A 22,536-nucleotide genomic window follows, 5' to 3' on the forward strand; every position below is an offset into this window, starting at 1 on the left:
CTACCAAAGTGTTCATGCAAAGTATCATCAATATCTCTGCAACAAATGAACGGCCACCAGCAGAATGTGGACATTATTAATACAAAAATCATGCACATTTCAGAATGTTCATCCTTGCTTAGTAGCGGGCTGCCAATCTAACTCATGCATGGTGCTCTTTGACCAAAATCCTATTATTTAAGGCAATATCAGTTTACTCCTGCACCATGAACCAATTTCTACACAATATGTTAATACTGTAGAACTGTCAAAAATGATTAGGCAAGGACACAAGGAGAAATCAAGGACAATATGGAGGGTTTTTTAGTTATATTACAAACAAAAGAAGTCCAACAATGATATTGGTCCGTTACTACATGGAAATGGTAGAATTACCAAAATAATGCAAAATTGTTGAATAAATATTTCTATTTGGGAATAAGGCAAATAAATTATGATGAAATACTTTCCATTCCAAGATTAAATCAAGAGGATGTTAAACAGCAGCTACTGCAGTTATTAGACAGACATTTTTAAATCACCAAGGACAGATAGCCTGTTCTTTTAAAACTCTTGGATGCAAGCTGAGATGATCTCTGGACAGTTAGTGTTGATCTTCAGTCAGTCTTGAAACAGTGGGAAATTTCCAGAGGACTGGAAGAAACCTAACAGTATACAAATATTTAAGGAGGGTAACCAGGGTAACCCGGTTACAGGCTTGTCAGCCTAACATCAATTCCATGCAAAAATAATGGTACAGCTCTTAGGGAATTAAAGGCTGAGAGTATAATTAATGCCAACATGTGTTTATGGAAAACAGATGCAGTTAAATAACTTCCTTTTTTTTAAAATTACAAGTTTGATGATAAAAGATCAGTGTTGATGTAATAGACTTCTGCATGGCATTTGACTTGTTAACACACCATTTTGATTAAGAAACTAGAATGACACAAAATTAATATGGCACATACTAAATGGATCAAAAACTGCCTACCTGATAGGTCTCAAAATGTAATTGTAAACAGGGAATCAAACAGTTGTATTTGTAGTGGGGACCTGAAGGAATTGGTTTCTTAACCTACACTATTTAATGGTTTTATCAATGACCTGGAAGAAAATAAAATCCTTAATGACAAAATTTGCACATGACACCAAGATTGGGAGACTGGTAAATAATGAAGTGGACAAATCACTGAAACAGAGTAATCTGGATCATTTAGTAACCTGGGCACAAATAAGGTGTGTTTCAATACGGTCAAATGTAAATAGATATATCTAGGAACAAAGACAAAAGACAAAACTTACAGGATGAGGAAAATGGAGACTGAAAAAGACTTATGTTTATATGATTTACCATGAAACCTGAGCTCCAGTGCGACACTGTGGCCAAAAGGACTAATGCAATCCTTGGATGCATAAACTGGGGAAGTTATTCTACCCTCTATATTCATACTCCTGGGGGGATTCTGTGACAAAAAAATTAAAATTATGCACCAAAAATTTTAAAATATGCAAAATGATGCAAATTGTATTTGTCAAAATAATGCAATATCATCATACAAGTTTCAATTGTTTTGGTAAGTTATTTCAACTACAATACAGAAAGAAGTCACAATAACTATTCAACATTTCCTAAACATGTGAAAGTTAAGTTACAAATACTTGGTAACTAATACCCTGCATTCCAGTTATAATCCTGGATTTTCATTTAAAATTACATTACAGAACACCAAACAAAAAGAAAAGAGAAAAGAAGATTGTCATTTTAAATTGCTCAAACTTTCACACATGAAAGTCATACAGTTTTGCTAATCATTGTCCTGGACTTAGCTGGGTACTTTGGGAAGTGCTTGGTTCTGATTGTCCTGACATTTTATTGACTGCTTGGTAAATGTTTTATTTGCCCTCAAAAGTCTTCTCTTTTTTTTTTTTAAATAGGTAAGTAAAAATCTAACCCCATTGTGCCACTTTGGCACAGGAAAAAAGTGAGAAAGTGCATAGATCTTCCTAGTTGATTCCCTTACTGTCATTTATAAGGCTTTACATCACTCTGACAATTCAGGGCCTTAAAACTTTAACAGGTTTTTATACTCCTGAGGGAATTGAATGAGAATGGGAACAGTTAACTAACAATAGAATAATTAACATGGCATGCATCCGATGAAGTGAGCTGTAGCACACGAAAGCTTATGCTCAAATAAATTTGTTGTGTGTGTGTTGCACGCACACCAAGCCCCTTCCCCCCGCGAGCCCTGCAGCGATCTGCGTCTCTGAAGCTGCTCCAGGCACGCTGGAACAGACGTGCTGCCTGGGCTGCCAAGGGAGAGATGCCTGTCCCCAGACAGATTTCTTTTGCATTTTCCTGCGCAAGGGACACAGAAATATGCAGGCCATATGAATTCTGCACCCCCATACGGGCGCAGAGTTCTGTCAGGAGTATATCCAGCACCGGTGTCACTGCTAACTGAATACTGTGTCCATTTCTGGTGTCCACAATTCATGAAGGATGTTTATAAACTGTAGAAGGTTCAGAGAAGAGCCATGAGAATGACTGAAGGATTGGAAAACATCTCTTACATTAATTGACCTCCTTGAGCCTATTTAGTTTAACAAAGTGAATGTTAACAGATAACTAGATCGCCATCTGTAAGTACCTACATGGGGAACAGCAACATGAAAATAGAGGACTCTTCAATTTAGCAGACAAAAGGTGTAACAAGATCCAATGGCTGGACATTGAAGCTAGACAAATGCCACCCACCCACATCAACGGGTGGGGGAAATTGATGGGGCCAGTGGTGAAAGGGGGACAGTCCCAGTAGCAAGTAAGGGACTTGCCAATGGAAAATAAGTAGCTCGTCTCTTTGGGAGTCTCTGGCACCCATAGGCCAGCTGGAAGAGATGGGTGATGTTTTGTCAGTATTCCCCAGTTCCCAGGATTTAAAGGTGGAGGAAGATAACAAGGAGTGGGTGAGTGCACCTGGGCCTGCACCTCACTCCCATAACCTGCCAAGAGTCCAACAGGCATCCTCAGGGTGCAGCGTTGGGGTTAGTCATCATCCTTCCTATACCAAATAAGGGGACTGCCAACCACGGTGCCCGGGGCAAGGGTGGCAACCCAGGTCCATCCTCCCTCGGACACTCCCCGCCCCCAAGGGACATGAGCTGGCCTGACAAAATCATTGGCAGGCTTGGGCAGTCTGCTTGATAAGAGTGGGCCCTTCTCAGAGGAGAGGGTAGCACACTCACAGGTTTGGGGTGGGACTGAAATCCCACAAAGGAATACAGCGCAATTAGGGAAGAATACCCTTCCCCCATCATTCCTAGCAAAACACAATCAGAAGACAACAGCTGATGATCCTAGAGCTCATTAGGGATCCGATCACCCTCTTAGCAATCACCTGTCTAAAGGTGTAAAGAGAAGATTTGGAGAGGGGAATTTGTGGATTTACTTACCTTGCTATTCAAGGAAGAGCAGACAGAGAATGGGGGCAAACAATACAAAACCAAGGAGGACAAAGCCCACAGGCCTAAGGTGTCTCAAACTCTTGAGAACTGGTTTGCAGTCCTTTACATTTATGCAAGTATCATTTGTGTGAGAAGCCCAAGAAGTGTATTTCCTTGTTTAACTATGAGAACTTAATAGCAAGGGCTCATGCTACATGTGGCCGGGAGTAGCATGGTTAAGGTATGACAGGGAATTTAGGCAGAGGGCAGCAGAGGAGCCTGATTTACTGCGAGGTAAAACAGACAAGGAACTTTGGCTGACTAGTATGACTCCTTACCGCCCTACCCAGCTGGCATTCACAGACAGCAGCTTGCCAATGCCAAAACCTCAGCTTCAAAACGCCAACATAAAAGCCAATGTGCGTGTTCCATTTAAAAATAGGAAATGTTTGTACCTGCATTGGGAACAAAAACACCACTGTAGAAGATGAGGAGTTCAGCATAGTGCACGCTCTTGTTATGGAGAAAAAGGGCATGGGAGTAGGAAAGAGGGGTCCACAAGGTCCTAGTGCCTCAGGAGATGCTACAGGGGGAGCCAGTAACTATAGCAGAAGTGGGAAAACTACAGTGGGACCTTCCTGCCCGGCCCCTGAGCTCCTGGCCTGACCCCCACCTGTTGTTGCCCCTCCCCTGCAGCCTCAATTCACTGCGCCGTCGGCGCAATGCTCTGGGTGGCGGCGTTGGGAGCTCCTGGGGCAGCGCAGCTGCAGAGCCCGGCCCGGTGCTCTGTGCTGCGCGGTAAGGAGGCAGGGAGCGGGGGGGGGGGGTTGGATAGAAGGCAGGAGAGTTTGGGAGGGTGGTCAGGGGGTGGGGATGTGGATAAGGGTCAGGGCGGTCAGAGGGCAGGGGGGTTGAATGCGGGTGGGGTCCTAGGGGGCCAGTCAGCAAGGAGGAGGGGTTGGATGGGGCAGCGGGGGGCAGTCAGGGGCAGTCAGGGGCAGGGGTTCCAGGGGTGGTCAGGGGACAGGGAGAAGGGGTGGTTAGATGGGGCTAGGGTCCCGGGGTGAGCAGTCAGGAAGCAGGGGGGGGTTGGATGAGGCAATCAGGGGACAGGGAACGGGGGGGGTGGATGGGGCAGGAGCCCGGGGGGGGGGGCAATCAGGGGGCGCAGATAGGCGGCAGGGGCCAGGCCATGCCTGGCTGTTTGGGGATACACAGCCTGCACTAACCAGCCCTCCATACGATTTCCGAAACCCGATGCAGCCCTCAGGCCAAAAAGTTTGCCCGCCCCTGAACTACAGAAAAGGCTCCCTTTCCACTTAAGATACGGGTGTTATATAACTTGTTATTGGACTACCCTAGGAAAACAGATGCTGCTTACTTACGGAATGGATTTGGGACTGGTTTTCAAAGCCTTTGTGAAGGCACACGGTGCTACTCCTGGGCAGAGAGCTTGAAGTCCATTGAAGTCTTTGAGCATATAGTGGGGGGGAGGGGGGGCAGCAGAGGTGGCAGCAGGCCCCTTCCAATGCCAGAATTGTGCATATCAATCCTGGCTATGGTACTGAAAAGGTCAAGAGTGAAATACAGGCCAATCCATCACCTTTCCTACCCCCTGGGCCTCATCAGAAAATGATTGTGTTGACCCTCAGCTGTGTTCAGTGAGATATTAGTCACATGACACTGTGGTAGCCATGGTTAGGGAGTGTGGCCCTTGGCCCTGTTGGTAAAATGTGACATCCCATGGACTTTAACCTGCTTGGGTTTCAGTTTGAGGGCCACTACTATTTTGGTAAAGTCATGGGGTGCTCGGTGTCATATACCACTTTTGAAAGATTCAGCTCTATGCTGGAGTGGGCAATTGTGCATGAGACTAGCCTGCCTCACAGGGTGCACCATCTTGACAACTTCCCTTTTGAAGGAAGGGTAAGGACATGCAAATGTGAGCACATGCTTCTGGCATTTCACAACCTAGTTGAGTGCCTCAGGATTCCCCTTGCCACAGAAAAAACAGAAGGCCGTACCCAAAGAGTAACATGCATGGATATCAAACTAGACACAGTTCAGGATCTTTCTAGGTTACCTACAGAGAAGTTGGAATTAGGGCACTGATACAGGCTTTCAAAGAGGCAAAGAAAATTACAGATGATCATAGGGCACCTGAAGTTTGCATAATAATGCTGGCCTGGGAGCCACCACTCTTGTGCCCATCTGGCATCAGCCTTCTCTGGAGCGTGAACCCCCCCAAACGCTTTATCAGAGTGACAAGAGAAAATGAAAGACGACTTAGAAGTATGGGAAAGATTCCCAGAAGAGTTTAATGGCATTTCAATATGGCATTCAGACTGGTGGCTCAAAGCTGAGCTGCAGGTACAGTCTGACATCTCAGAAGATAACCTTCAGGGAACGTGGTGTGCACAGAGGTGCCCAGAAAGCTGAGTGGCTCAGAGTATTACAGCGGACAGGACTTTCCTTGTTTTCCCCTATACTGGTAGGGGTCACTATTTGGGGGGCAAACTTTCGGAACAAAAAAGTCTATTTCTGGTGCAATCAACCAACCTGTGGTCTATATTGTAAATAGACAGCTAAGACTGCTCGGGTAAATGAGGCTTGTGAGGTCCTTCGTTTTACACTGCCTATGGTTTAACATCCTTTTTCATGCAGCGTGTTTCCTGGGAGTGGATAATTGTGTCACCAAAACGTTCTCAATTTCAGGACAAATTCAGAGAACTCACCCCCCTGCCCAGCAAGCATCCATAGGCAATGCCCCAACGACATCAAAATCTTGGCTCAAGACAGCTATGGAATGAGCAGAGGATTCCGTTGCCCCCACAGACTTCGAGGGCCTATATGGCCATTCTTTCAGAGTTCATGGAATTTAGGACACAGGAAGGGCTTCACCATGGACGGCCCATACTGACACACCAGGTTGTGCGATAAGTGATGTTCTTGACCCACCACAGTTTGGCTCCCTCCACTGTCTCTGGCCAGCTAGCAGGCCTGTCCTACTGAAGTAGATTGGTAGGTTTCCCAGACCCATGCCAGTATTTCATAGTGCAGAAACGCTTAGAAGGGCAGTCCAAAAGGGGTGGATGCAAGAGGGAAGACAAGTTACCCAAAACACTGGAAACCCTGACAGGATTAGTACAGGCTCTGCCATGGATCTGCAACTGTGGGAAGGAGGCTATTTCTTTTAAGGTGGCATTCGTCATTACTTTCTCTCGCGCTTTTAAAGCGGACAGGTCCCAGCATGCATTAAATATAACAGACGTATAACTATCTTCAGCAGCAATGTCCCTGCGCTTAACACACTCAAAAACTGACCAGAAGAGAAAGGGGGCATATGTGGTATTGAAGGAATATGCAGATGGGCGCTTGTGCTCTGTAAAGGCAATAAAAAGCCTCACTAAAAAGCTTAGGCCTGCAGCCACGATCACTGTTCATTCACAGTGATGGCAGCTTCTTGACAAGGTACTAATTCAGCATGGTATTGAGAAAAAAAACCTTGTGCTACTGCAGTCTTGATCCCCCCCCCCCCCCCCAATTTGGTACCATTCTTTCAGGATTGGGACAGCAATGTCAGCAGCCGCAGGGGGCTTCAGCCCTCATCAGGTGCAGGCAATAGGGTGCTGGAAATCAAGGTGTTCAGGACTCCCGTTTGCACCAAGGGAAAGATGGCAGGGAATGGCAAAACGTAACTAACCCAGTGTTCTTGCTTGTTGCATATGTTCTGTGTAGCGTCTGAAATATCGGGATCTGAGGGCAATCTGTAGTGCACTAGACCCACAAACAGGCAGCAGCTCAGTCTCAGGCTGTTTGCATTCAGAAGCAGCATGCAGTGGGATCTAAATACTAATAAAAGAGGCACGCATCAAACAGGCACATACTAGACTCCTCTCAGGCCAAAGGCAACTAAGAGTGAACTGAGGGCAGTTCGCTCACACAGCCCTATATAGCCTCAGTACGGGGCACGAGGATGTGTAGGCAGCCTGCATGGGCTAAACGGGCACTACTCCCAAAGATCTCTGATCAATGATGCATGTGCACCTCAAATTGAGCACCCACTGGGAAACTACTTGAAGAATAAAAATAAGTTTGCTAATGTTGGATCAAATTCATCCCTGGTGAAACATTCACTGACTAATAGCTGCTGAAAAGCAACATGTAAAGTTCAATACAAACAGCATGAAGAATAAGGTTTAATCCTCCACTTAGTTTTATTTGCTATGCATTATAATAAACATGAAAATTTATTTCACACAAACTAAAAGTGTCCAACTTTCAAGTAAAAGAACACCTTTGCTACCAGTCAATGCTGCAGACAACTTCAGATCGAAAAGCAGGGTACTTTCCTTGTCCTACATCAACAGTAAAGATTCTTTGAGGTAAATTATACCCTCAGTCACATCTGGAAATCTGTTGATGGGATTGCACAAACAGATTTCCAGAGATCTGATGTGAGTTTAACAAACAATTCTGTTGAAGTTGTTTCTAGAGGACTAGAGCACAACTCACTTTCTTTCAGTTAGAGTGATCCTCCAGTGCAATGAGAAGTAAAAAACAGTAAATATTTACTTTAGACACAGAAGCAAACAGATACAGGACTCCAAATACACATAAGGAACAGGTCTGTTGAGTTAGAAGGTGCCATTTTTACCTTGACAGGTTTCAGAAAAGCAGCACCACACTATAAATTCCCCTGTTTAGGTTCAAAGGTACTCTCAACTTGCATTTTAACAGCTGTAATAAATTTGCATTAACTTGAGTGCTATAACTTAAATTTTAATACTGCCTCTACACTGGTGATTGTACAGATGGGTTTTACTAGGCTACAGTCCAAACACATTTTGTTCAAGACAAGACACTAGGGAAAACTCACCTTCAATGTAACATGTTTGAAAGGAAGGATAATCACTGAGCTGTCATTTAAAATAAGACAAGATCAGTTCCTGCTGAGAACACATGCTTGTTCAGGACTTGTTACAGGGAAACCTCAGAATTGAGAAAAATATTTCCAAGAGTGTCTGCACATGCCCACATTGGAACAGATTAAGAAATGTCTGGCTGATGCAGTAAAGGACACTTCTCTAAAGCAATCCACATTCCTCTCTTAGGACATAAATCTTATACAAATACATGCTAACCACCAAAACAATAAGGGGTCAACAGCTTTTTTTGCTAAATTATTAAACAAAGTTTGTAGTGTAGCAGAAAGATATATGCTCACAAAAGTGATTTTTCATGCTATTCAGGCCAAATTCCAACAGCTTAGCTTGCAAAGTCTCAAATGATTCTGAGCTATCAGAGGCCTTCAAGAGACTTGGAAATACTCTTGTCAGCCAAACAGCCATAAACAAAATAAATTAAACAAACCAAATTTTAAATATGGCAGTATCTACAGTTACAGCAAGCCAAAGCAAACTACAAAAAACTATGTTTAACACAGCATGATAGTTTTAGCAAGCTATAGTACAAAAGGTCAGACACATTTCCATCAATGAATACATACATATTGGGACAGATTAAAAAAAGATGTGATCTTTAAGGAATTTAATGTAGGCCCTGACATAGGGCATAGAAGCAATTATGTATGCCCCACAGTTTTATGACTAAACTTAGATTATATGCAATATCACTGGCTTCTTAATATTGTCTAAATTCACTGAAGTTAACAATTATAAACTAAAACTTCTGCATTTGACACTAAAGTTGCTATCTTGTGCATAGACTTTTTTGCTAGATCCTGTGGTTGCCAACTTTCTAATTGCACGAAACCAAACACCCTTGTCCCACTCCTTCTGAGGCCCCATCTCCTACTCACTCCGTCCCCTCTCCCTCCATCGCTCGCACTCCCCCCACCCTCACTCACTTTCACCAGGCTGGCGCAGGGAGCTGGGGAGTGGGAGGAGTAAGGGCTCCAATTGGGGGTGCAGGCTCTGAGGTGGGGCCAGAAATGAGGGGTTCAGGATGCGGAAGTGGGTTCCTGGACAATTGAAGCTGTGGGGATGGCGCTTGGGGCAGGAGCAGTGCATGGAGCCTCCCTGGCCATCCCTGCGCCTAGGAGCCGCAGGGACATGCCAGCCGCTTCCAGGAGCCGCAGGGAGCCCACCTTAGCCCTGCCGACCAGACTTTTAGCAGCCTGGTCAGCAGTGCTGACCAGAGCCGCCAGGGTCCTTTTTCGACCGGGCGTTCGGGTAGAAAACCAGACGCCTGGCAACCATTCTAGGTCCACTTACATAAGCATTTAGCATATCCTGCTACCAAAGAATACATTTAGATTCCCGCTGGCAGTGGATGATGCCTAGATGGTGGGGATGGACAAGTGCTGCACCCCAATCAAAAGAGACTTAGGCATTAATCCAGCCTCCAAAATCCCTTCTATAGCAGTTCCAGAAAGCCCATGTGTCTCGTAAGCAGCTCACAATTCAGGCAAATTCACTGCCCCACAGAATATGTGTCTTTGGTGGCTGATTCTTTTAAACTGCTGGAGTAAGACCAAGTTTGGTATGAGGCCTCTATTTTGACTATGAAACTAGAAGACAGACAAAGAAAGGTATGTGGGAGTTTCTCAGCAAGAGCCAGGCTAACCCTTCAGAACTAGAATAAAGCTGTAGTTTCTCGACAGAGCTGCTATGATTCCCATTCTATGGTGAAGAGGGCCTTAAGTACCTAGGTTTCAGAGTAGCAGCCCTGTTAGTCTGTATCCACAAAAAGAACAAGATTACTTGTGGCACCTTAGAGACTAACAAATTTATTAAAGCATAAGCTTTTGTGGGCTATAGCCCACTTAATCGGATACACAGAATGGAACATATAGTAAGAAGATATATATATTATATATATATATACACACACATACATACAGAGAATGTGGAAGTTGCCATACAAACTGTAAGAGGCTAATGAATTAAGATAAGCTATTATCAGCAGGAGAAAAAAACCTTTTGTAGTGATAATCAAGATGGCCCATTTAGACAGTTGACAAGAAGGTGTGACAGGTTTCAGAGTAACAGCCATGTTAGTCTGTCTTTGCAAAAAGCAAAGGAGTACTTGTGGCACCTTAGAGACTAACCAATTTATTTGAGCATGAGCTTTCGTGAGCTACAGCTCACTTCATCGGATGCATACCGTGGAAACTGCAGTAGACATTATATACACACAGAGACCATGAAACAATACCCCCTCCCACCCCACTGTCCTGCTGGTAATAGCTTATCTAAAGTGATCATCAAGTTGGGCCATTTCCAGCACAAATCCAGCTTTTCTCACCCTCCGCCCCCCCACACACAAACTCACTCTCCTGCTAGTAATAGCCCATCCAAAGTGACCACTCTCTTCACAATGTGTATGATAATCAAGGTGGGTCATTTCCAGCACAAATCCAGGTTCTCTCACTCCCTCACCCCCCTCCAAAAACCACACACACAAACTCACTCTCCTGCTGGTAATAGCTTATCAAAAGTGACCACTCTCCCTACAGAATACTTAACATGGGGAAATGGATTCAATATGTGTAAAAAGAAAAGGAGTACTAGTGGCACCTTAGAGACTAACCAATTTATTTGAGCATTTGCTTCAGGTTGGGGGGCTGTCTGTAGGCAAGGACTGGCCTGTCTCCCAGCTTTCACCCAGACCACACCACACGATCCATTGTCTACAGCCAAGCTCTACGATACAACCGCATTTGCTCCAACCCCTCAGACAAAGACAAACACCTACAAGAGCTCTACCAAGCATTCTTACAACTACAATACCCACCTGCGGAAGTGAAGAAACAAACTGACAGAGCCAGAAGAGTACCCAGAAGTCACCTACTACAGGACAGGCCCAACAAAGATAACAGAACGCCACTAGCCATCACCTTCAGCCCCCAACTAAAACCTCTCCAATGCATCATCAAGGATCTACAACCTACCTGAAGGACGACCCATCACTCTCACAAATCTTGGGAGACAGGCCAGTCCTTGCCTACAGTCAGCCCCCCCAACCTGAAGCAAATACTCACCAGCAACCACACATCACACAACAGAACCACTAACCCAGGAATCTATCCTTGCAACAAAGCCCGTTGCCAACTGTGTCCACATATCTATTCAGGGGACACCATCACAGGGCCTAATCACATCAGCCACTCCATCAGAGGCTCATTCACCTGCACATCTACCAATGTGATATATGCCACCATATGCCAGCAATGCCCCTCTGCCATGTACATTGGTCAAACTGGACAGTCTCTACATAAAAGAATAAATGGACACAAATCAGATGTCAAGAATTATAACATTCATAAACCAGTCAGAGAACACTTCAATCTCTCTGGTCACTTGATCTCAGACCTAAAGGTCGCAATATTAAAACAAAAAGACTTCAAAAACAGACTCCAACGAGAGACTGCTGAATTGGAATTAATTTGCAAACTGGATACAATTAACTTAGGCTTGAATAGAGCCTGGGAGTGGATGGGTCATTACACAACGTAAAACTATTTCCCCATGTTTATCCCCCCTCCCCCGCTCCTCAGATGTTCCTTTTAACTGCTGGAAATGGCCCACCTTGATCATCACTACAAAAGGTTTTCTCTCCCCCCACCTCCCTGCTCTCCTGCTGGTAATAGCTCATCTTAAGTGATCACTCTCCTTACAGTGTGTATGAGAACACCCATTTTTTCCATGTTCTGTGTGTACATAAATCTCCTCACTATATTTTCCACTGAATGCACCCGATGAAGTGAGCTGTAGCTCACGAAAGCTCATGCTCAAATAAATTGGTTAGTTTCTAAGGTGCCACTAGTACTCCTTTTCTTTTTGCGAATACAGACTAACACGGCTGTTACTCTGAAACCTGTAATGATCCAGCCACTCCCAGTCTCTGTTCAAACCCAAGTTAATGGTATCTAGTTTGCCTGTTAATTCAAGCTCAGCAGTTTCTCACTGGAGTCTGTTTTTCCAGCTTTTCTCTTGCAAAATTGCCACCCTTAAATCTTTTACTGAGTAGCCAGAGAGGTTGAAGTGTTCTCCTACCAGTTTTTGAATGTTATCATTCCTGAGGTCAGATTTGTGTCCATTTATTCTTTTTCGTAGAGACTGTCCAGTCTCCAGCAAGAAACTGCTGAGCTTGAATTAATATGCAAACTAGATACTATTAACTTGGGTTTGAAGAGAGACTGGGAGTGGCTGAGTCATTACACATATTGAATCCATTTCCCCATGTTAAGTATCCTCACACCTTGTCAACTGTTTAAATGGGCCATTGATTATCACTACAAACGTTTTTTTCTCCTGTTGATAATAGCTCATCTTAATTAAGTAGCCTCTTACAGTTTGTATGGCAACTTCCACCTCTCGGATGGATGGATGGATGCATAGATAGATGGATCTTCTTACTATATGTTCCATTCTATGCATCTGATGAAGTGGGTGGTAGCCCACGAAAGCTTTATGCGCTAATAAATTTGTTAGTCTCTAAGGTGCCACAAGTACTCCTGTTCTTTTTATAAGTACCTAGATATTTGACTACTCTACTCAACTGTGAGGGGGAAAATACATTGAAGCTAAGCATTCAGATGCTTCACAAAAAGAGGAAGAGAGATTTGATCCACCTGCAAACAGCAAGAGCAAATCAGCACAACGGCAGCCATTACAGATGGATCCTTTGGAAATAAGGGATATCTATATTGCTCTACAGAAAGTCTTGTGAAGGATTTGGGCTACAGCAGTGCTAAGTGCTCTAGGTCAAAACAGGTCAGAGACCCATAAAATAAATATTTCTGAGAAGTGAGCTGGGTTGCTAGGGAAGGGCCGCACATTTTTAGCACTGCCTGGGGGAAACACCCCTCCGATTGGTTGCTTTCCCCACTTGCTTGGGTACTCTTCCCCAGGAAGCAATCAGGGCTTATACAGGAAGAGCTCACCCCTCTCCCCAGTAACATGACACCAGTCTCACAGGAAGGGATTGGGAGGACGAAATGCTGAGCCATGCTGAGCAGGTCTGCTCTTTCCTTCCACATCCCCCTCCTGTGAGAAACAGACCATTCCTTTGCTCCTTCCCCCTTCCCACTCTGCAACACCCAAGGACAGGGGAGGGACCCCTTTGAAGCACACACACACGCACGCCGGGGAGAGGGCTGAAGAACCTCAGGAGCTGCAAATGCAAGGCTGGCCGGGGCAGAACTGATGTGGGGGTTGGAACGCACAATTAATTGCTGGGTGGGGGTTGGGCAGATGGAAGGGTGATGAGACACCCCCACATATACTTTTTTCAAATCATTCTGAACACTGGTCACATCTTTGGTACTAGCTCTCCTCTCATTAACTCCCCACCCCAGTACCATTTTACCCAATGAGTGACTTCACCTGCAAGTGATGATAAATGTTGAAAGCAGGAAACAGTTATTGATCCACAGCAACCAGATGAGGACAACATTACCACCTCGTCCTCCACTAAATGAAGTCACAGAACCCCCTTTACCCAGTTTATTAAAAGAAAAGAAAAATCTCACTTATTTCATTATCTGGATTTAAAATATATTTAAATTAAACTGAAACATAGTTATACTCTTAGTGTTTCTTGGATATTTTCCTCCCAATTATTTTTTTACTTTGTAAATTCAGCTCGTGTGAGAGTTAGAAAACTATGATAAATGGAGAACATGACACCCCACAAGAACCAAAATAGAGAAATTGAGCTGAGACAGGACTTTAGTCAAACTGTTTAAACTCTTGTGCACCGGTGCAACCATGGGAAGGCGTTTTTATTAATCCCTATTTAAGTTCAGTAACCAAATAGCATTTTGGATAAGGAAAATCTTTAAGATTTGATGCCCTCATCCCCATTCCCCTTTATTTATAGATTTTGCGTTAAACGTCTTTGAGGCCTTCCAGAGGTCTCCCTCAAAACCAGAAAAGACTGAATTTATCATTCATGATCTTTCAAAATGTGAAAATCACAAGTTAAATCTCTCATACCTTCTTTATACTATTATATAAAAGAGCAAAAAAGGATGTAGGATAATTTTTTAAAACTTGCTTGCAGGTGATTTTTAAGAAATAGTAAACAAGGTTTTCATTAACTGCTGTTCCAAGTCAGTAATTGGCTGGCCCAGGAGTAGACATTGGGACCCACATTAAATAATGTCCACTTCCTCCTCTAAATAATTAATTCAAGACAATAAAGTTTTCATGTTAAAACTAAATTAGTTAGTTGAAACAACAAGTATAAAAGATTGTCATATTCAAGATGTATTTCAAGGCATTGGCAGCACAATGACAAATTAAATTAATTTCAGATACATACAGAATAATACAAATATGGACGGTTTGAAAAAAATACCACCACCCTGCAGGTAAAGTTGTGCACAGGAGGACTTTATGGCTGCTGAAGATCAGAAGATGGTCAGTCAATTAATTTATGAAGGTGTTTATATGACCCTTACCATAGTATTTCAGTGCTAATTTGAAATTTTGTAGTTCTCAATCCCTGAAGTTCAGTGCTTCCTCTCCTTCGAGCTCAAGTTTTAAGGCGTTAAGAATCTTGTTTTTCCCTTGAATATTTTTCAACTCAAAGCAATTCTTGTTTGCGACAACTGCTGGATTTCAATACAGCCTTTTTTGTTCACTCATATATTTGAGAACAGATCCAAGAGGAAGTGTCAGGGTATCAGGAGTAGTAATGAACTCCTTTGTAGTTCCTGACCTTCACAGGCAGAATTTTTTCCTCAGATTTAGCACCGCAACACCTGAAGAAAGAAACAGTTTAGAATTTGGCTCTCAAGGGCCCAATGATAGCAATATTCAAAGACAGATTGGGTTTTAATATGGATAACAAGACTATCCAGAGTTCTAATAATTCATACAAAGTATTTGCTGGGATGAAGACAAATCCTAAATGATTGGGACCATCATGGGGGGGGGGGGGGGACGGGACAGATTATCCTATATCTGCTTACCACAGGGGTTTTTGCACCTTCCTCTGAAGCATCTACTGCTGGCCACTGTCGGAGACTGAACGTTGGACTAGATAAACTATTGATCTGATACAGTATGGCAATTCCTATGTTCCTAGCCCCTATGGAAATGTTATAGAGGAACAGTGCCCCTCTACTGTCTATGTGGAGCACAAGGTCCCCTTAAGCAGAATCAGACGATTAAACAAAGGTTCCACTATTCCTGCAGGAGAGCAATAGTGGTAGAGCAGTGGGGAACAGGATGTTTTGGCTAGAGAAGAGCCATGCAGACAGACCATAGGGTGAGGGGCCCCCAGAGCCCTCCCCACCCTCACATGTAAGGTAGGGGGGATTCAACTAAGGAACCAGTCTATAAGTACCCCCCAATTCTCCTTGTGAAGCACCAGCAGCAGCACAGCAGAGGTAGGGTGACCACCTCTCTGTTTTAAGCATCTGCACCAAGCTCACAGCCAGGTTAGCAAAACCTAGAGGTTTTCTTGGCTTTTACTCAGCCTGTAACAGGAAGTATGGTCAGCTGTGTGTTCCCATTTTATCTTCTTAGTCTCCAACTGCAACAACCTCTCAGGTCACACTGAATTCACCTTCTGACACCTACCTCCAAGAAGTGCCCCACTGTTCCAAACTCCTCTAACTCCTTCTTACCCCCAATTCTTTCCTCCTGCAGAATTCCCCAAACCACTCCTGGATGTCCCAGACATCTTGCTGCTATCTTGCCTCCCAGTAGCCAGTCTACCTCCAACGTTCCCATTCCCAGCTACTCTTCACTATATTCTTCCTTAACTCCGCTTTTCATGACTCCTCCCTCAGTCTCAACCCACAGATTCCGGCTGTGTCCAATCTCCTCAACACACACATTTCTAGGCCCTGTGCCTGCTTCCTCCAAGCTTCCTCTATCCTCAGTAGCCAGGTTTTCCCCTGTGCCACTGCTCCACACAACTCAACTGGCTCTCAGCCAACCCTTTGTTGAACTGCATCCCAAATTTTCATTCTGAAGGAAAGAAAGTGCTGGGAAGGATAAGGGAAGACCAACTCTTTTTTCTTCCCCCACCTTCCAGTCTGTCAGCTTCCAAACTCCTTCCGTGTCACTCCCCTGACTTGCACCCAAACCCTCCCTGCTGCCACACACCAGCATGCCAGATTTCCATCCTGCTATCCCCCTCACCATGGCAGGTGGCCTGGCTTTTAGTTCTGAAAAATCTGGTGTCCCCTCACCCCCCAAGTCAGGATCAGAATGAGTGCTCCTGTAAGGAGTATTACACGGCTACTTCAATGGTTATTCAGCAATCTTGCTGCAGATGTTTCTAATACCATGATAGTTAGCTCCACATTCAAACTTCTCAGCCAAAGAATACATATATTTTGCCCTCTATATATTTTTGTGGTTTGCATAATTTTCTAAATATACTATGTAAATGTTATACTGAATCACGGACAGTGAATTAAAAGCCGCTAGGAGCAAATCACTTGTTTTACAAAGCATTCATGCTTTTAAATGCTCTTCATTATTATGGGAGATTAAAATACACCCTCTAGTGGTCCTCCATACAACTGCATAAATTTCAAAAAATTGCACACATTTAGGTACTATTTTAAACAGTATCAAATGCATATTTTTAGGGTGGATTACAAGAAATCATTTAGGGCAAAATTTGAGCCAGACATTTCACAGAATGTATATTATACTATAGTTTAGTTCTTTTCACCAAGCCTAACAACTTGAAATCTAACTTGTGACAGAGCACTCTTAATACAGCCTATTTCTCAATTCCTTTTAAAATGTTTTAACAGGAATTTCTGCTCCAGTTGGGTACTCATTCTTTGGGCTGGCCTGAGGGCAACCACCAAATATGTTCCGATCCTCCCTTCCACTACAGCCCGCCACCTTGCAATTCCAGTCTACTTTCAGTTTCATATCTGCAATAGATTAACACTCCCCTGCAGAGAGCATGCAGAATCAAGGTCACTGAAATGGACTATCCACAAAATATGTTGAATGCACAGTGTAAGTGAACAGGCGACAGGGGGAAATAAACTTGCTTTTTAACTTCTAAAAGATTGGTGGTAATTGCAACAATAGTAAGGACAAAATTTGCAGGTTGATTGTATGTAAGCTATTTGAGGATATTAAAGGAATTTTAAAAAACCCTGCAAATATCAACCACTTTCCCCAACCCAGTAGCCTGTTACTTATCTACAAAGGGCTTATCAGAAAGCAAGAGAGCGAGCGCTTGACCTGCACAGGAAGCTTGTACGGTAATATTCTCCAGTCAATTTAAATAAAATCATTTGGCATGGAGCGTACACGCAAGCAGGGTCTTTTTTTGTTGTGTTTTGTTCTTAACTAGCTTTTCACTAATAAAGTTCTGATTCTGCAGTTATTTTCTTGAACTGTTAATTTTTAAGTCTTCCTAAATGGGCAACACGGATCATGATAAAAATGTATAAGACTCATTTTCACAGTAAAATTACAGGAATTAAGTTTATTTAGCCTAGCAAGATGCTCAACCAAGATGATCACATAAAATGATTAGCATAGTAATTACTCTTCACTCTGTCTACACTGAAATAAAAAGTTAAAGGTTAATAATTTTATATGGCTTATTAGGACAAAAAACCTGAAGTAAAACTATGCATCCAGTCCGGTCACAAACAAAAGCAAATGCTGAGAATAAAGCTTAAAACTAGAGATAACATTTTCCTTCATAATCTTTCAATTCCTGTAATCTTGCATGTTACTTAATAAATAGCAAGTAGTTTTCAGATAGAAGGATGATTCTTAAATTGACACCCTTCTAAATGCTGCTTTCAGGAAGACTTACTCCTTTGGACCAACAATTCTGCAATGTATTCTAAACTTTTATGAAGAAGTCTTTAAAGTAATACTGCATTAAACTATTAAATGTTTAATAACCCTTATGAAGAATCAGATTAATCATCAAATATATAATAAAATAATCATTAAAAGGTCCAGCAGTCCAAGGGCCCAGTCCTGATCCCACTGACATCAGAAAGAAGTTTCCTAGAATTTAATCCTGGATTAATTAAAAATAATCAAAACAGGATTGGACCCCAAAACTTCAAGGTATTTAGGCTTCTAGACCTAAGTTTGTTTGTTTTTTTAATCAATGGAAAATCATAAACGTGACTCTAAAGGTCATGAAATTCTTACCTCATGTGTAGAATAAACAAAAAATAGATACATCTACATCAGAGAAAACAGGAAGCAGATGTGTTGTGACATGGAGCATGATAATAGGACCATTCTGTTAGCAGATGAAATTGACTAAAGCAGACAGTAAAATGTACATTTCAATTGAAATTGAGCAGTGCCACAGCAAAGCAAAGGTGAGATTTCCTCAAGTCATCTGACATGAGTAAACCAGAGAGGTTTACTAAAAAACAATGTATGCTGTGTAATGAGATTACTGCATTTTAGCAATGGATAACTTAATACTTATAAGACTATAAGAACGGCCATGCTGGGTCAGACCAAAGGGCCATCTAGCCCAATATCCTGTCTTCCAACAGTGGCCAATGCCAGGTGCCCCAGAGGGAATGAACAGAACAGGTAATCAAGTGATCCATTCCCTCTTACTCATTCCCAGCTTCTGGCAAACAGGGGCTAGGGACAGCATCATTATATATAAATTGATTTTAAAAAGCTACAGTAGTGTATACAAAGTACTTTGGATTAAAGGGGCTGTATTAAAAAAAGTCATTAATCCAACAATTTCCTTAGGAGTTGATATTTCACAGATTGTAGTCAACTAATAAGCATGTCCCACAATGCAGTTGGAATCTGGGACATGAGAGTTTGCAGGATTCTGAAATGTCTATAAAAACTAAAGACGCTTTGTGCTATTACGTACAGATTTTTGAGGGGTTGCATAGAAATTCTAAACATAAATCATTCTAAGTCTGCAGGGTTCCTTGAGCATACCTTTGAAAAATCCAACCCAGACTTTCCATAATATAAAAAAAAGTATTCAACAACTTGAGAACAGATGGCAAACAGGGAAGTCTCTCACACAAACTGAATTAGTCATAGATGAATGGAGGTGATCTAACTCTGCCCATTATTAAACTTTATATTATCTCACCCCATGTGAGGCATTGTAATACAGTTTCCAAATGCTCAGTACAATTACTATCAGCTGGTTATTAACTGTATGAATCCACTGCTCCATGCTACAATTTCTCTATTATCCTTTTAATCTGTTTCAATATATATATATATATATATATATATATATATATATATATATAAACACAATTTTTAGCTCCTCATAGGCCACCCTCAAAAGGGTACATTCAGAATCAAAATCCTCCCTCTGCTAGTCACTTAACAGCCCATTTGGGAACAGCAGTCTTCTAAATCTAACCAACCAAGCAAGCCATGATATCCATAGCTTAATACCTTTTTTTTTGTTCTACAAATAAAAGCACAATACTCATATTTTAATAATCAGTAGTCTTACCTTTCTAATGCGATGGATGTGCCCTTTCTCCCCCGCTGCGGTAGCCCCTGAGCTGGGGCTGGGAAGAAGGGCAGTCTCTCCCTCACTCCCCCACTGCAGCAGCTGGGGCTGCGAAGGAGGAACATCTGTCCCCGGCAGCTGTAGCCCTGGACCTGGGGAAAGCCACCTCTTTCTCTGGCCACCACAGCTCTGCACATCCCAAATTCCCTCTACCCCCTCTTCTTACCCCACTGCCCCTTCCCACCTACCTCCTATTCCCCCCCACAAGGCCACCATCTCACCTTACATGTGCATCTTCTCCAGGGTTCGGGCACCTAATTAGTGGAGCCACACCTGCACGGCTCCACTAATTAGATGATTGACCCTTCATTCTCTCATGTGCAGCTGCCCAGGCATGCACTTTAGAGGGAACTATCCATGGAAGTGGTCCGCAGACCACAGCTTGAGAACCTCTGTCATAGCCAATATACATCAGTATAAATACCACCTCTCCGTTTCTACTTATCCACTTGCCCCTTTTCATAGAATCATATAAAAGCAGAGCTGAAAGAAACCTCAAAGTCATCCAGCCCATGCACTGAGGTAAACCTACAAGTAAACCTACACCATCCCTGACAGCTGTTTCTCCAACCTGTTCTTTGAAAACCTCCAATGATGGGGAATCCACAATTTCCCTTGGATTTCCCTTCCAGAGTTTAACTACCCTTATAATTAAAATATTTCTTAATATCTAACCTTAAAATTCCCTTGCTACATTGCTTCTTATTCTACCTTCAGTGAACATAGAGAACAATTGAGCAAAGTCCTCTTTCTAACAACCATTAACATATCTGAAGACTGTAAACAGGTCCTCCCTCAGTCTTCTTTTCTCAAGACTAAACATGCCCAATTTTTTAACCTTTCCTCATAGGTCAGGTTTTCTAAACCTATCATCATTTTTGTTGCCCTCCTCTGGACTCTCTCCAGTTTGTCCACAATTTTCCTAAAGTGTGGTGCCCAGAAAGGTCTCACCAGCGCTGAGTATGTTGATTGAGCAATTCTCAAATTTATCAAGATCATTTTGAATTCTAATCCTGTCCACCAAAATGCTTGCAACCCATCCTAGCTTGGTGTCATCTGCAAATTTTATAAGCACTTTCCACTCAGGGTCATTAATAAGAACACTGACTAGGACCAGGTCCAGGACTGACCCTTGGAGGACCCACTAGATATACCATCCCAGTTTGACAGTGAACCATTGATAACTCAACTTTGAGTACAGTCTTTCTACCATTTGTGCACTCATAGTAATTTCATCTACACCATATTTGCTTAATAGAATCTCATGTGTGACTGTCAAAAACACTACTAAAAACCAAGATATATCACATCTACTGCTTCCCCACTTCATTAGACCAGCAACCCTATAAAAGAAGGAAATCAGGTTGGTTTGACATGATTTGTTCTTAATACATCCATATTGGCTATTTCTTATAGCCCTGCTATCCTCTAGGTCAGAGGTGGGCAAACTACGGCCCGCGGGACCCTCCTGCCCAGTCCCTGAGCTCCTGGCCCAGGAGGCTAGTTCTCAGCCCCGCCGATGCTGTTCCGCCTCCCCCGCAGCCTCCCCATGCCACGCCGCCGGCGCAAGGCTCTGGGCAGCCGGGCAGTGCAGTTGCAGAGCCGCGGCCTGACCCGGTGCTCTGGGCAGCGCAGCTGTAGAGTCGTCAGCCACCAGTGCTCCAGGCACCGTGGTAAGGGGGCCAGGGGAGTTGGATAGAAGAGTTTGGGGGCTGGGGTCAGGGCGGCCACAGGGCGGGGAACAGGGGGGTTGGATAGAGCAGGGGTCCCGGGGGGGGCTTTCAGGGGGTGAGAAGTGGAGGGAGTCAGATAGGAGGTGGGGGTCGGGCCACACCTGGCTGTTTGGGGAGACACAGCCTCCCCTAACCAGCCCTCCATATAATTTTGGAAACCCTTTTTGGCCTAAGGGTCACATCGTTTGCCCGCCCCTGCTCTAGGTGCTTACAAATTGATTGTTTAATAATTTGTTCCATATATGTTCCAGTGCTATATTTGCCCTTCTCCAGTCCTCTGGAACCACACCCTTTCTCCGAGAGTTCTCAAAAATAATCACTAATGATTACGAGATAGCTTCCGCTAGTTCCTTTAGTATCCAAGGATGAATTTCCAGAGGTACTGCCAACTTGAATACATCTATTTCTTCTAAATGTTCTTTCCCTATTCTGGGTTGTATTCTGTCCCTCTTGCTGTTAATATTAATCATGTTATGCATCTGGTCACAATTAACCTTTTGAGCTAAGACTGAAGCAAAATAGGCATTAAACTCCTCTAAATATTCTTTAACCTGTTCTCTCCTCTACCCCTGTCCCCACTCCTCCTCTCCCCCCCACCCAGTATTTTATAGGGTTTTTTGGGTTCCCACCAAATAGGAGTAAAAAACAGCCACTGTAGTACATAACTACCTTGTATACTACATTAGTCTCAGTTTCCTTTTGCTTATGTACTTAAGATATTTACCTTTGAGTACTTTGTAAGTAGATTGTTAAAAAGCTGCTTTGTAAAGATTGAAATTTCCCATGAAAATTGGTCATGCTTTTAAACCTTTCAAGTCCTGATTTTCTGTTCAACTTTCATCGTTGTTTAAAAGGCTTTGGATTTTAATATACGTTC

General features: G+C 43.2%; 1 protein-coding gene across 9 annotated transcripts in view; it reads right to left on the reverse strand.

Annotated features, from left to right (window-relative positions):
• The window catches only part of ARL15 (ARF like GTPase 15), a 338,161-nt gene that overhangs the window by 255,374 nt on the left and 60,251 nt on the right, over positions 1 to 22,536 (reverse strand). For 3 of the 9 annotated variants that reach the window (XM_078852764.1, XM_078852762.1, XM_078852763.1), the window contains one exon: positions 14,858 to 15,160. The exons of the other annotated variants lie outside the window; for them this stretch is intronic. In XM_078852764.1, coding sequence (XP_078708890.1) covers positions 14,858 to 14,860 — 3 coding nt within the window. In that variant the 5' untranslated portion in view covers positions 14,861 to 15,160. The remainder of the gene's footprint in view (positions 1 to 14,857; positions 15,161 to 22,536) is intronic. 9 annotated transcript variants of the gene reach the window in all.

This window comes from Lepidochelys kempii, chromosome 5, assembly GCF_965140285.1.
Source record: "Lepidochelys kempii isolate rLepKem1 chromosome 5, rLepKem1.hap1, whole genome shotgun sequence".
Classification (NCBI taxonomy): domain Eukaryota; kingdom Metazoa; phylum Chordata; order Testudines; family Cheloniidae; genus Lepidochelys; species Lepidochelys kempii.